At 47.5% G+C, this 12,061-nt stretch overlaps 1 protein-coding gene across 10 annotated transcripts in view; it reads right to left on the bottom strand.

Moving 5' to 3' along the window:
- Window positions 1–1,999: 1,999 nt before the first annotated feature.
- Window positions 2,000–12,061, bottom strand: part of TRAF3IP1 (TRAF3 interacting protein 1) — a 75,499-nt gene continuing 65,437 nt past the window's right edge. For all 10 annotated transcript variants that reach the window (XM_068947730.1, XM_068947740.1, XM_068947732.1 and 7 more), the window contains one exon: window positions 2,000–2,167. In XM_068947730.1, the coding sequence (XP_068803831.1) occupies window positions 2,143–2,167 (25 nt within the window). In that variant the 3' untranslated portion in view covers window positions 2,000–2,142. The remainder of the gene's footprint in view (window positions 2,168–12,061) is intronic.

Below are 12,061 nucleotides of genomic sequence, written 5' to 3'. Positions count from 1 at the left end.
CTTGTGGCCAAGAAGGCCGATGGGATCCTGGGCTGCCTTAGGCAGAGTGTTGCCAGCAGGTGGAGGGAGGCGATCCTGGCCCTCTCCTCAGCCCTGGTGAGGCCTCACCTGGAGTACTGTGTCCAATTCTGGGCTCCCCAGTACAAGAGAGACATGGCACTCCTGGAGAGAGTCCAGTGGAGGGCTACCAAGATGATTAGAGGGCTGGAGCACCTCTCCTAGGAAGAAAGACTGCAAGAGCTGGGCCTGTTCAGCCTGGAGAAGAGAAGATTGAGAGGGGATCTCATCAACGTGTACAAGTATCTGAAGGGGGAGTGTCAAGAGGATGAGGCCAGCCTCTTCTCCGTGGTGCCCAGCAACAGGACAAGAGGCAACGGGCACAAACTGAACCACAGGAAGTTCCATCTGAACCTGAGAAAAAACTTCTTCACTGTGAGGGTGACAGAGCATTGGAACAGGTTGCCCAGAGAGGTGGTGGAGTCTCCTTCGCTGGAGATATTCAAAAGCCGTCTGGATGTGATCCTGGGCAATATGCTCTAGGTGACCCTGCTTGAACAGGGAGGTTGGACTAGATGATCTCCAGAGGTCCCTTCCAACCTAAACGATTCTGCGATTCTGTAATAATAATCTAGAGCATATTTCCCAGGATCGTGTCCAGGCGGGTTTTGAATATCTCCAGGGAAGGAGACTCCACCACCTCTCTGGGCAACCTGTTCCAACATACCCTGTTACCTCTGTTACCCTCACAGGAAACAAGTTTGTCCTCCTGTTCAGATGGAACTTCCTGTGTTTCAGTTTGTGCCCGTTGCCCCTTGTCCTGTCGCTGGGCACCACGGAGAAGACTCTGGCCCCATCCTCTCGACACTCTCCCTTCAGATACTTGTAGACGTTGATCAGATCGCCTCTCATCGCTGGAGAGAAAACTTTGAAATTGTGAACGGAAAGGCAAAAATGAAAGTAGTAAATATATATTTTTAATCTCATACTTTGTAAAATCAATTTCAGGTCCGGAGCAAAGGGTCAGGAGGGAGCTGTCTCATTATTTCCTAATGCTTATTGCTGGCTATGCTGGCATGACACTTTGTCTTCCTTGTGGCTTTGGTTGAGGGTCTCTCAGGCAAGGAACATGTTTTATTCTATGAACATTCAGCACCAGTCCCAAAAAGAACAGGAATCACCTTGAACCACTGGCATTTGAATGTACCTGGCTTTTTCGTATCAGTTCATGCACACTGTACTTCACTGGAAGGATGTAAAAGGCCCCAACTCAGCATTTGTCTCCTGACACACAGAGATGTCAAGCAGGGAACATTTGCTGGCTGAGTCTCTGACTTGCATCCTGCAACGGCCGAACTTTTCCAGAGGCAGCTGTCAACAGTTTTGCCAAGGAGACCTCAGGCAGATGTGCTACTGATTCAGGAAACGTCTGACTGTGGGCGTTTTATGGGCGCTGCAGAGGGTTACTAACACCAGCGTCGCTCAGCAGCCGAGCCAAACTCAGCCCTCCACAGGCTTTTTTGTGGGGTCTGAGGAGCTGGACACGACAGAGGTCTAGCACGTTTGCTGGCTTTTCTTGCTGATGTGGGGTGGCTCTTCCAGTGTGTCCCTCTGGCAGCCTCCAGGCTACTCCTAAAAAAATCTCATGAGAAGGGAGTCCTGCCTCTGCTGCAGACACTCTGCAAGGCTGGACATCAAAAGGAGAGGAACAGTTTTGTGACATAGACCTGGACAAAAATGACACTTCAGTGTGAGGCTGGCATAACACCTGGAGCTCAAACGTCCTTGTGAGATGGAGCCCATGGCATAGCCTGGCCTGCACTGGGGAGAAGATATCATAGGAGAAAAGCAAAACATCCCTTGCTCTGAGCAGGCCAAGTGGTCACGTAGGAACAGCAAGATGTTTTGGGCCATCCAAATCCAGGCCTGAGGGTGCAGCTCCCAGTGACTCAAAGGAGAATTGCTGTGTCAGACAAGGAGGTGAATTCAGTCTTACCAGCACTGAACAACAAAATCAAAAACCTTTATTAGTGACAAAAAGCTCATTAAGTCCCCCTCCAGCACCATCTAGGCCTCCGTCTTCCTTTAGTGGCTGTGCTTTCAAAGGAGTCCGAGTTTGCCACTGTGTCCAGCTGAGAACAGGCATCAGGATCGCCATGGTGTTGGACCTCTGTGGAGAAAGCACAGTGTAAAGGTGATGCGTTCTGGCAACAGTTAGAAAACGCCACAACTGAAAAACAAGCAGAAGGCTGTAGCCCAGGACTATGCAAAAATAGTAGACCCCTCCACAGGGCGTTCACACAGACAGACAAATTAAGCCTCTCCAGACAGTTCTAGCTAGATCTGCCTTGCAAGCGCTTGACTTTTTCCACCTTCACAGTGTGCCCTGAGTAAACTTTTTTTCTGTGCGTTGTATATAGAAAAGACAGCCACCCACACGCGCCCCAGCTCTGGAGTAAGAGAATCCCAGTGGTGAGTGAGTGCAGGCACTTACAAGCTGACACGGTGTCCCTGCTGCAATCACAAGGGTCTCTTTATAGATCGATTCGCCGGGCACGCGAGGCCTGGGCCAGTCTAACGAAATCAGTGGAGAAAAATAAACATCCTTCTCTTGGAAGTGCCTAACACAATTTCATTAAGCCAGACTATGGCTGTGAAGGAGCCGGATGTATATTTATTGAATTGAGCCCAAAGAGAATAAAAGGGAACAAGAAGCCTCCGGCGGTTATGGTGAGGGGGATTTAAGGAAACAAAACAAAGCAAGAACTCCCCCCTGCTCAAATCCTAACACTAAAAAAAGAAACTACAAAGTCATTTTTAAATGTGATTTCCGTAGAGGGTAATGCGAACATGCTGCGGTTTTAAAACAATTAAATGAAGAAAGGTATGTTTTGGAAAGAGGAGGTATACGAACTATTAGCGTGTTGCCAACCAGCAATATTCCTGTGTATTTTATGATACGCTCTGGATGCTGGCCTACCTCCGAGGTGGAGTGTGAACATAAAGCATTTCCCCGACTGTTTTCCCCGCTCAGATGCAGCGACGCTAAACAGCTGTGAAGCGATTCACGGGCAGCATTGCCTGGCCTGGCTTTTGCTCACAGTGGCAGGGTGACGGGGTTTAGAGCCAATTAAGAAATGAAAACGGACTCTCTACTCCACAAGTTTAACCACCTCCCCCTGCTCCAATCCCCCCCAGTGAAGGGGTTTCTATTTTAAGGTATTTCAGATCAATGCCATGTTCACGCTTTTGTGCTTCTTTTGTCTTTTTTCTTTTACTGGAAGTAGCTCCAGAGCGGCTATGTAAAATGTTTTGGTTACCAAAAAGCAGCTTGCAGTGAAAAAATAACTTTGACTCTTCTAGCAATGCTTCTTATGCTATCTGTCCTCCCGCAAGTGCTTATAGTGGTGCAACATGTCTTTTAACAGATGACCCTAAATTCTTACCTCTTCGCTCCAAAGGAAGTCCTCTACTAGACATGCATTAGAAACCTCACCATGATCTACTTGAGAGAGATAGAGAAAACATGCCCAGTCGTGACTGAAGGACATGGAAAAGCTTTATGGGTGATCAGGACAGCAATATAGCGATAGCAATAAAAAAAAAAAAAAACAGTTTGTAGGTACTGATATTCTGGAATAAAGGTGCAATTTTGGCTTTTAGCTTGTATCCCTAGGAAGAAACAATAAAAGGCAAAATAAACTAATGGAAGGAAAAATAAAAGATACCTAATCAGGTATAATTCAGTATAAAATGACCAAAGGACTATGTAAGGAGCACACAGAAGAAAAAAGGCGTGGGTAGGGATCTGCCTACGACACAGTGCTGATTCCCTCCTGGAAGAGCCCAGTAAATGCTTTCCTGAGTTCCTCCAAGTCACTCCTCCAAATGGCAGAGCAATTACCCCCTGCCTGGCTGCCCCAAACCCGCACAGGCTGCAGGAGCTGATGGGTAATGTCACAAGAAGCCACAGCACAAAAAGCATCTCTAACAAGTATGACTATCTCAGCCTGCTTTTAATATCACCCAGCATCCCTTCCACAGGTCAGGAGTACGACATTACCTAATCCTTGCGGTGTGAGAAGTGGGAAGGAAGACAGAATAGCCTCTTAAGAGTATTTTTGCTGGGCTATAAATACTGATGAAGCAGGCTGCCTTCCCATCCTGATATTTCACAAAGCTTCTCCAAAAGCAGGAAGCCACACGTGGAAACTGCCTGCCTCTGCTCGGTGTCAGGCTGTGATGCCCCCTGCACCCTTGAGGACCCTTTTGCAGGCAGAAAAGGCTTGTTGCAGTCTAGGCACTTTGCAAAGCCGGGTGAGTGGATTTGCCGTGCATTGGTGGTGGGGCTGGGGTGGTGGGGCCAGGGGTGTGTGAGGGGCAGCTATCACGCCTACGTATCCGAGTAGATCTGGCAGTGCCAGTGCACCCTGCTCGGTGCAGAGATGAATCAGGAGAAACCTCTTACGCTTTGCTCCTCAAAGCATGGACGTTAAAATCTAACACAATGCCATTGTTTCTTTCTTTAAACAAAGTTAAAAACAAAGAAAAGGGCAAGAAAAGCAGAAAAAAATAGAGTCAGCAGCACCTGGTTATTAACACAATCCATGGGGTATGGAATCTGATACCTGCTGCCTTTATCAAGTCAGGGTTCGACAAGTAAAAGTAGTAGATTATGGTGGATTTTCAAAGCCCTTTTAACACTGCAGGCAACTGCAAAGCTGAATACTCCAGTCTCAACCTTATTAAAGGCTATTTTCATAACCATAAACTAACAGAGCAATGTCTCATTTTATAATTAATGCATATTGTTATTAACAGATTTAAACAAAGCTGGCTTTCATTCCTTTATTTAGTGGTGCATTTGGTGAAGCACTTAAAGGGGGCCATTCCAGTGTACACATATAACTGTTTTAATTACATCCTGTGAATTTATTTTTCCAGGGAGAAATATTTCCCAGGGAAAATGTCTATAAAAGTAACTTTAGAAGCAATGTAATTTTGTGTGTGTTTCCTATAGGAAATCTGTTTAGTTTAAGCCCCAGCTTCTAACACTCTCTCTTATGCAGCAGTGTGACCTGAAGAATGATGCTGACAGCTGTATTAAATCCTAGTATCTCTTCTGAAATGAAATTGCTAATGGGCTTTGCGAGTCGTATCTTGACAGGACTTCACCTCCTCCCTCTTGACTGATCTTGTCTGCAGGATGACTCCTTCACAGCCCCCAGAAAGGAGGCACTTTACATTAATGGGCACTCCACTTGCTGATTTATGTACACACATTGGTGTTGCATGCGGAGGCTTGACTTTAGTTTCCCAGGTACACAAACAAAATTTTTATGCATTTCACAGCCATCAAAGCACTAGTTCCCAGGAAGTATCTCCTCCGGAGAGGGTTTTGATCAGATCTGAGAGTTTATTTTTTCCCCCAGGAAGTGACATGGAGAGCTGGAAACTCCAGCCCACAGCATCTTTTTCACCCTTAAACTCCTCATTTCTGGGGCCTGCATAGATCGTTTCATCTTCTACCATTAGGTCCTGATCTTGGGGACTTAAGTTGTTGTTAACAATTGTTAATTGTTAACCTTACATGCTTACCTGCGAGATCCTTTGTCAGAAATGTCCCCCGTCTCCCTTTTCCTCTCCTCCATTAAACTGAGAGAAGTACATGGAGCAAGGGTTCTTTCATATAGGTTTGATCTGCTCACAGTGAATTCATTCAGCTCCTCCTGCTATGAGTTTGTTCACCGTGTAAATTACATCTTTCCAGAACACAGAGGAAAAGGATTGGGTTATCAGATACAGGGAAAAAAAATATAGAGAAATTAGCTTTCTCCATATGCAGGGTATGGTGGATCAGCTTTACCAGCTGTGAAAATCCATCCTGGTTGCTTGCTCATTGAGGTGATGGGTTATTTTCAACATTCAGCTGAGATACTGCATTAGTAGTACCACAAATTAGTCTGTAAGGACCATTCTTTAAGCCCATTGAAGTGCATCTATCAATACCATGAAACGTGGAGTGGCATTTTACACTGTCAAATACACTTATGAAATCTGCAGAAAACCCTATAGGCTAAGAACACAGGAGGAGAAAGACAATCATACCTTGTCGTGTTAGAAAGCAAGTCTCCAACATGTGGAGAGATTAGTCATTACTAGCCACTATTAATTCCGTTCTATTATTTTTACTGCTCTCTATTTGCACTATTGCCAGACCTAGCTCTGTTGTGTTACAGCATGTACAAATATGGTGCTGTAAACTGCTTTGAATTGAAGTGATGGAAGAGAGATGACTTGCCACAGAAGATAGAAGTCTCTTGCAGAACTGGAGAAGAACCCAATATCCCAGTGCAGTGAATGTAACTGTGTTCCCATGGCATTACCCTTATTGCTTTGATATGCAAGTCTTTGACAGGACTTTATGTCTGATCTAAATTTATCTGGATTTTGGACTAAGCAGGATGGAGCTGTGCGAATCGGCAGTCAAAATGGGTGGTGTCACATAAAAAAGCCTCATCCCCTCTGACTTAGGTCTAAGAAAAACTGGATGGTAGACCTGAAGTCGTCTTGTAAGACTGCACCTTCACCATAGGAGGTACTGAAGTTATGGCTAAGACCAGAAAGTATCAACTTACCTAATTAACTCCTAACAGTCCAAGAGAATGGAAGATACTGTGTCAAGCAGATGAAATGGAGAACAGCAAGGCTAGCAGTTCCTAAATGCTTTCCAGTTGGACTGGTTTGAAGGAAAAAGCTGAGCTTGGAGCCAAGGCATGAATAAATGACCTGGAGCTCTCCAGAGCCCCAAGGGATGTGAGGGCCAAGGCTGAAATGGAAAGACGGGGAAGGGAACGTCCCATCCGCCTGCAGCGGGTTTCACACTGACCTCACAGGGATGCTACAGACTTGTGCTTTCTGGGAAAGCTTTTCTGCCAGGCTTGAGGGCACAAAGAGAAATTCCACTGGTGGGACAGTTACTTGTCCAATGGATGCTGTGCTACCTCTGCCTGGGCCTGGAATGAGAACAGCCACTCCGGGTAGAAATGAGATGGCAGAACAAGGCCCTGCTTGGGAAGGCTGGCAAGGAAACCTCAGTGACCCATCCTGCCTCGCGGGAACTGAAGACAAAGTTGAAAGGGGTCTCTGGGAATTCCCAGGTAAAAAATAGATTCCTTTCTCATTAGCACATAGGAAAATAATCTGCTTCTTCAGCAAGAAGGCAACCTTGCATTTCTTTTTTTTTTTGCTGGTGAAGACAACGTTCCAGCTTTTGCTCTTGTGCATGCTGTGCTCATTTATGAATTTGTTCCTGCCTTGTCTACTGGGGATCCAAAAGAATCCCTAAATCTCAAGTTCTCTTTCCACTGCCCCTCGCCAAAGCAAACTGTGGTCTACAACCCAGACACTTACTTACCTGCCTACAGCCAGGACTTTGCTGTTCAGTGGAGGAACCCCCTGCAGGCTCCTACAGAGCCTATGGTCTCCAGGACCAATAGTCTTGGTTGCTGGACTTTCCAGGAAGATGCTAGTGCACTCCTCTTTACTGGAGCAGGGAACGTAGGCTGCACCCGTGCCCCTGCAGGAAGATTTACAGAGAGTAACACCTTTAACCAACTTCTTCTGCAGCTTGTTAAAAGATTTACTGCTTGACATGAAAAGAAATAACCAAAATGCTTAAGACAAAGTGCTGCAGGTTGCAACTCTACATCTTGGTTGAGGTCACCTTTAGTGGTTTAGTGGTTTCACCTCCATCCCTGGCAAGGTGATGGAACAGCTCCTCCTGAAGGTCATCACTAAGCATCTGGAGGACAAGAAGGTGATCAGGAGTAGTCAGCATGGATTCACCAAAGGGAAATCATGCTTGACCAATCTGATAGCCTTCTATGACGGAATGACTGGCTGGGTAGATGAGGGCAGAGCAGTGGATGTTGTCTCCCTGGACTTCAGCAAGGCTTTTGACACTGTCTCCCATCACATCCTCCTAGGTAAGCTCAGGAAGTGTGGGCTAGACGAGTGGACGGTGAGGTGGCTTGAGAGCTGGCTGGATGGCCGAGCTCAGAGGGTTGTGGTGAATGGCGCGGAGTCAAGTTGGAGGCCTGTGGCTAGTGGTGTCCCCCAGGGGTCAGTCCTGGGCCCAGTCTTGTTCAATATATTCATCAATGACCTGGAGGAAGGGACAGAGTGCACCCTCAGCAAGTTTGCTGACGATACTAAACTGGGGGGAGAGGCTAACACACCAGAAGGCTGTGCTGCCATTCAGAGGGACCTGGAGAGGCTGGAGAGGTGGGCGGAGAGGAACCTCCTGAAGTTCAACAAAGGCAAGTGCAAGGTCCTGCACCTAGGCAGGAATAATCCCATGCACCAGCACAGGCTGGGGGTTGACCTGTTGGAAAGTAGCTCTGCCGAGAAGGACCTGGGAGTGCTGGTGGACAACAAGTTAAGCATGAGCCAGCAGTGTGCCCTTGTGGCCAAGAAGGCCAGTGGGATCCTGGGCTGCCTTAGGCAGAGTGTTGCAGCAGGTGGAGGGAGGTGATCCTGCCCCTCTCCTCAGCCCTGGGGAGGCCTCACCTGGAGTACTGTGTCCAGTTCTGGGCTCCCCAGTACAAGAGAGACATGGCACTCCTGGAGAGAGTCCAGCGGAGGGCTACCAAGAGGATTAGAGGGCTGGAGCATCTCTCCTAGGAAGAAAGACTGCAAGAGCTGGGCCTGTTCAGCCTGGAGAAGAGAAGATTGAGAGGGGATCTCATCAACGTGTACAAGTATCTGAAGGGGGAGTGTCAAGAGGATGAGGCCAGCCTCTTCTCCGTGGTGCCCAGCAACAGGACAAGAGGCAACGGGCAGAAACTGAACCACAGGAAGTTCCATCTGAACCTGAGAAAAAACTTCTTCACTGTGAGGGTGACAGAGCATTGGAACAGGTGGCCCAGAGAGGTGGTGGAGTCTCCTTCGCTGGAGATATTCAAAACCCGCCTGGATGTGATCCTGGGCAATATGCTCTAGGTGACCCTGCTTGAACAGGGAGGTTGGACTAGATGATCTCCAGAGGTCCCTTCCAACCTAAACGATTCTGTGATTCTGTGATTCTGTTTCCAGGCACCAAATCATTCAGGCAACAGGCAAGTTCTCCAGGGCTGCTATGCCACTCCTGGCTCTTCTGACAAGACAAGGATACTCATCTCCTCTGCCACATGGAAGAGAGGAGAAGTTAAGAGTTTGACCTCCCATAACCCATGCTGGTCTCTCCAGCTTCTAGCTTGCCTCTTTTCTGTGTTCCTGTCCCTAGGCAATGACCATCTTGTGACAGTGCTGGGAGTTAGGTCATTTCCTTCCCCCCTTCCCTCCAAGGGATTTTAATTAGCATTGCCATTGTACTCCTTAATTTAACTGTATTTCTGGCTTCCAGTTTAAGCCATTTTTTTTCTTGCTATGAGCCTTTTAAGACGCAGCTGTAAAACTCTACAGACCATATATCATAACACTTCATAATCACACTTACATTTTAGTAACACAACAGAAATCAGCTCATTCTTAGTGACCAAGATCCTAAAAGCAGTACCTGAGCACTCATTAATAACAAAGCTGGGAGCAAGGTGTCAAGCTGGAGCAACAGTGCCCCCCGCAGCTAACCTCAGCAGCCCTCTGGGAGGACCCCGGTGGGCTGAGGCCAAATAGAATGGAGTCGGACAACTCATTGGAACAGGCATGGGACATCTCATTCATTCCCTGGCAGGTCCTTGCTGAGCTACATCAGCTCTATGCAAAGCCGGACACTTTTCAGTTGTGAGTTTTGTCGGTGGGTGGCTAAGCATGGGATGAACTAGGTTCCCCTAGGCAAGGTGGTGGGGTCCTGCATTTCTGTCAAGGACTCGTGAAGAAAGGACGAAATGACAGATAGTCTCCCAGTACAGAAAATGGTGTCAAGTATCCTGGCCACCTTTACGGCATATACGCACACATGGAGGCACACTCATCCAGAGAAAAGGGACTTTTACTTACCAGACATTTCACTAATTGAACAAGCAAATGTATTTTCTTATTTATTTTTCCTGAATCCTCTCAGAAGAGGTGTTTCTCGATTTCAGAGGCCCCCGACTCCAGCAGTCACAGAACAACAGAACAGTTGAGGTTTGAAGGGACCTTTAGAGATCATCTAGTCCAACCCTCCCTGCTTAAGCAGGGTCACCTAGAGCAGGCTGCCCAGGACCTTGTCTAGATGGCTTTTGAATATCTCCAAGGATGGAGACTCCATAATCTCTCTAGGCAAAGTCTGTAGCAAAGAGGACAACATGACAGCTGTACTCTGTGCTCAAACCATCCAGTCAATGAAAAAGCACTGCTAGCCCTTTTCTGTGCAGACTAAAATTGCTGTGCGACAGGGTCCCCCTCCTGCCATCTGTTTGGACAGTGCCTTGCACAACAAAGCCTTGATGCAATTAGCCTCTGTAGTTATAATGACTCCAACTATGGCTGTAAAGCTGTCCCTCCTGATCTAAGACATCCTCCCTTTCATATCTACAGACCTCCAGATTCAGCATGACCTTGTTCCCCCCGGACCTTATTTCCTCCTTCAGCAGTACATCCACTAGTTTTCAGAGTAAAGGCCAGCATAACCCTGGCTCTCACGGAGTGCCAGCCCTTCCCCCTCCTCGCAACATACTGCAGCACAGTATGCCGATATGCTTTTCCTCCTGGCTGCACGTTTAAGGCTCTGATCCAACGCTGGGAGAAGTCTGCGGAACGCTTGCTATTGACTGGAGCAGGTTTTGGATCAGGTGCTGCATGTTAAGATTTGTCCAAGCCAGATACCAATCGCTGGGGTGTAGTTTTTGAGACTGAGTTCAAACACTGAAGCCCAGGCCTGGATTCGGCTCCCCTGCTGACCTTTCAGAAAACCTTTTCTCATTTTGCTTGGCTTCTTTACTGGTTCTGGAGCCGCCTGTGGGTTTGGTAGTGGTTCAGGTTACTTGCTGATGGCTTGTTCTTGTACCTCTGCCTTTCAAGAAGAGTTCACTCCAGGATTTATAACAAGTTTTTGGTAGCACCCTCTGTACTTAAATCTGTGAAATCGTTTCAGTTTAACCACCTGTTTTCACACGCTCATAATTTCATAAAGCATTCACCTTTTGGGATAAAATTTTCCATGCTTCAGCTCTTGCCTAAGGCACTTTTTTTTTTCTTTAAATAAAATTCCAAAATAAAAAAAAAGGTTTGATTCAAATCCATTCCACGTTTCTCAGCTTGGCCTGGGGCAAGAAACTTTCCCCATTCAAAAAAATTCTAACCACACTTCTTGTTGTTGAGGAGAGCTCAAAGGAAAAAAGGCTCATGCCTGGGAGCTGCCACAAGCACTGGAGGAAGAAGACCGAAGTCTGGCCTTGGGCTGAAAACCATGATCCACCTGAAAGTCTCAAAAATACGATTCTGCTCATTCCTTCACTTACAGGCCATGGTATGTGCCCAGAGGCAGCCTGATGTAGCTCTGCTAGCTTGCGCTGTAGCCAGCAGCAACGTCAGGGCAGCCTGGGACACAGGGCCACTGTGTGCCCAGCAATGCACTTTGGGGCGGTGGAGTCCTGCAGTCCCCTCTCTGCTAGCAACACCGATGAGGCCTTGCAGTCCCACCTGGTGTGAGGAGACAACCACAGACCCCTTCCCTGGCACTGCTGCCCCAGGGGTCCCCTCCCAGGAGGGGCTGCCTCCTGGTTTTTCTGACTCTCAGGGTTGGCATTACAAAGGCAGCTCCTCTGGCAGGAGAGCAAACAGCCAAGCTGCGACCAAGCCTCTCCAGGCCTGGTCCGATGCCTCCTGGAGCTAGTGGGAGCTTTTCCACCAAAATGGCCTTTTGGTCAGGCTCGCCACAGCGCTGTTACTTATGGGATGGATTCAAAGCCCCCTGAAGTCAGTAGGAGCCTTTCCAGTGACCTCAGCTATCTGCACAGCTGCGGTTCAAAGGGTTGACGGGGTCTGTGGGAGAAGCCAGCACAGCTTGTAAAATACATGCCAGGTTTTATTTTATTTTTCACTCCCTGCGCTTCAGGATGTCTTAGGAAATGAAATGCAA

Source organism: Struthio camelus, chromosome 6, assembly GCF_040807025.1.
Source record: "Struthio camelus isolate bStrCam1 chromosome 6, bStrCam1.hap1, whole genome shotgun sequence".
Lineage (NCBI taxonomy): Eukaryota > Metazoa > Chordata > Aves > Struthioniformes > Struthionidae > Struthio > Struthio camelus.
The sequence above is the reverse complement of the archived record's forward strand: the minus strand, read 5'-3'. Positions and strand labels throughout refer to the sequence as shown.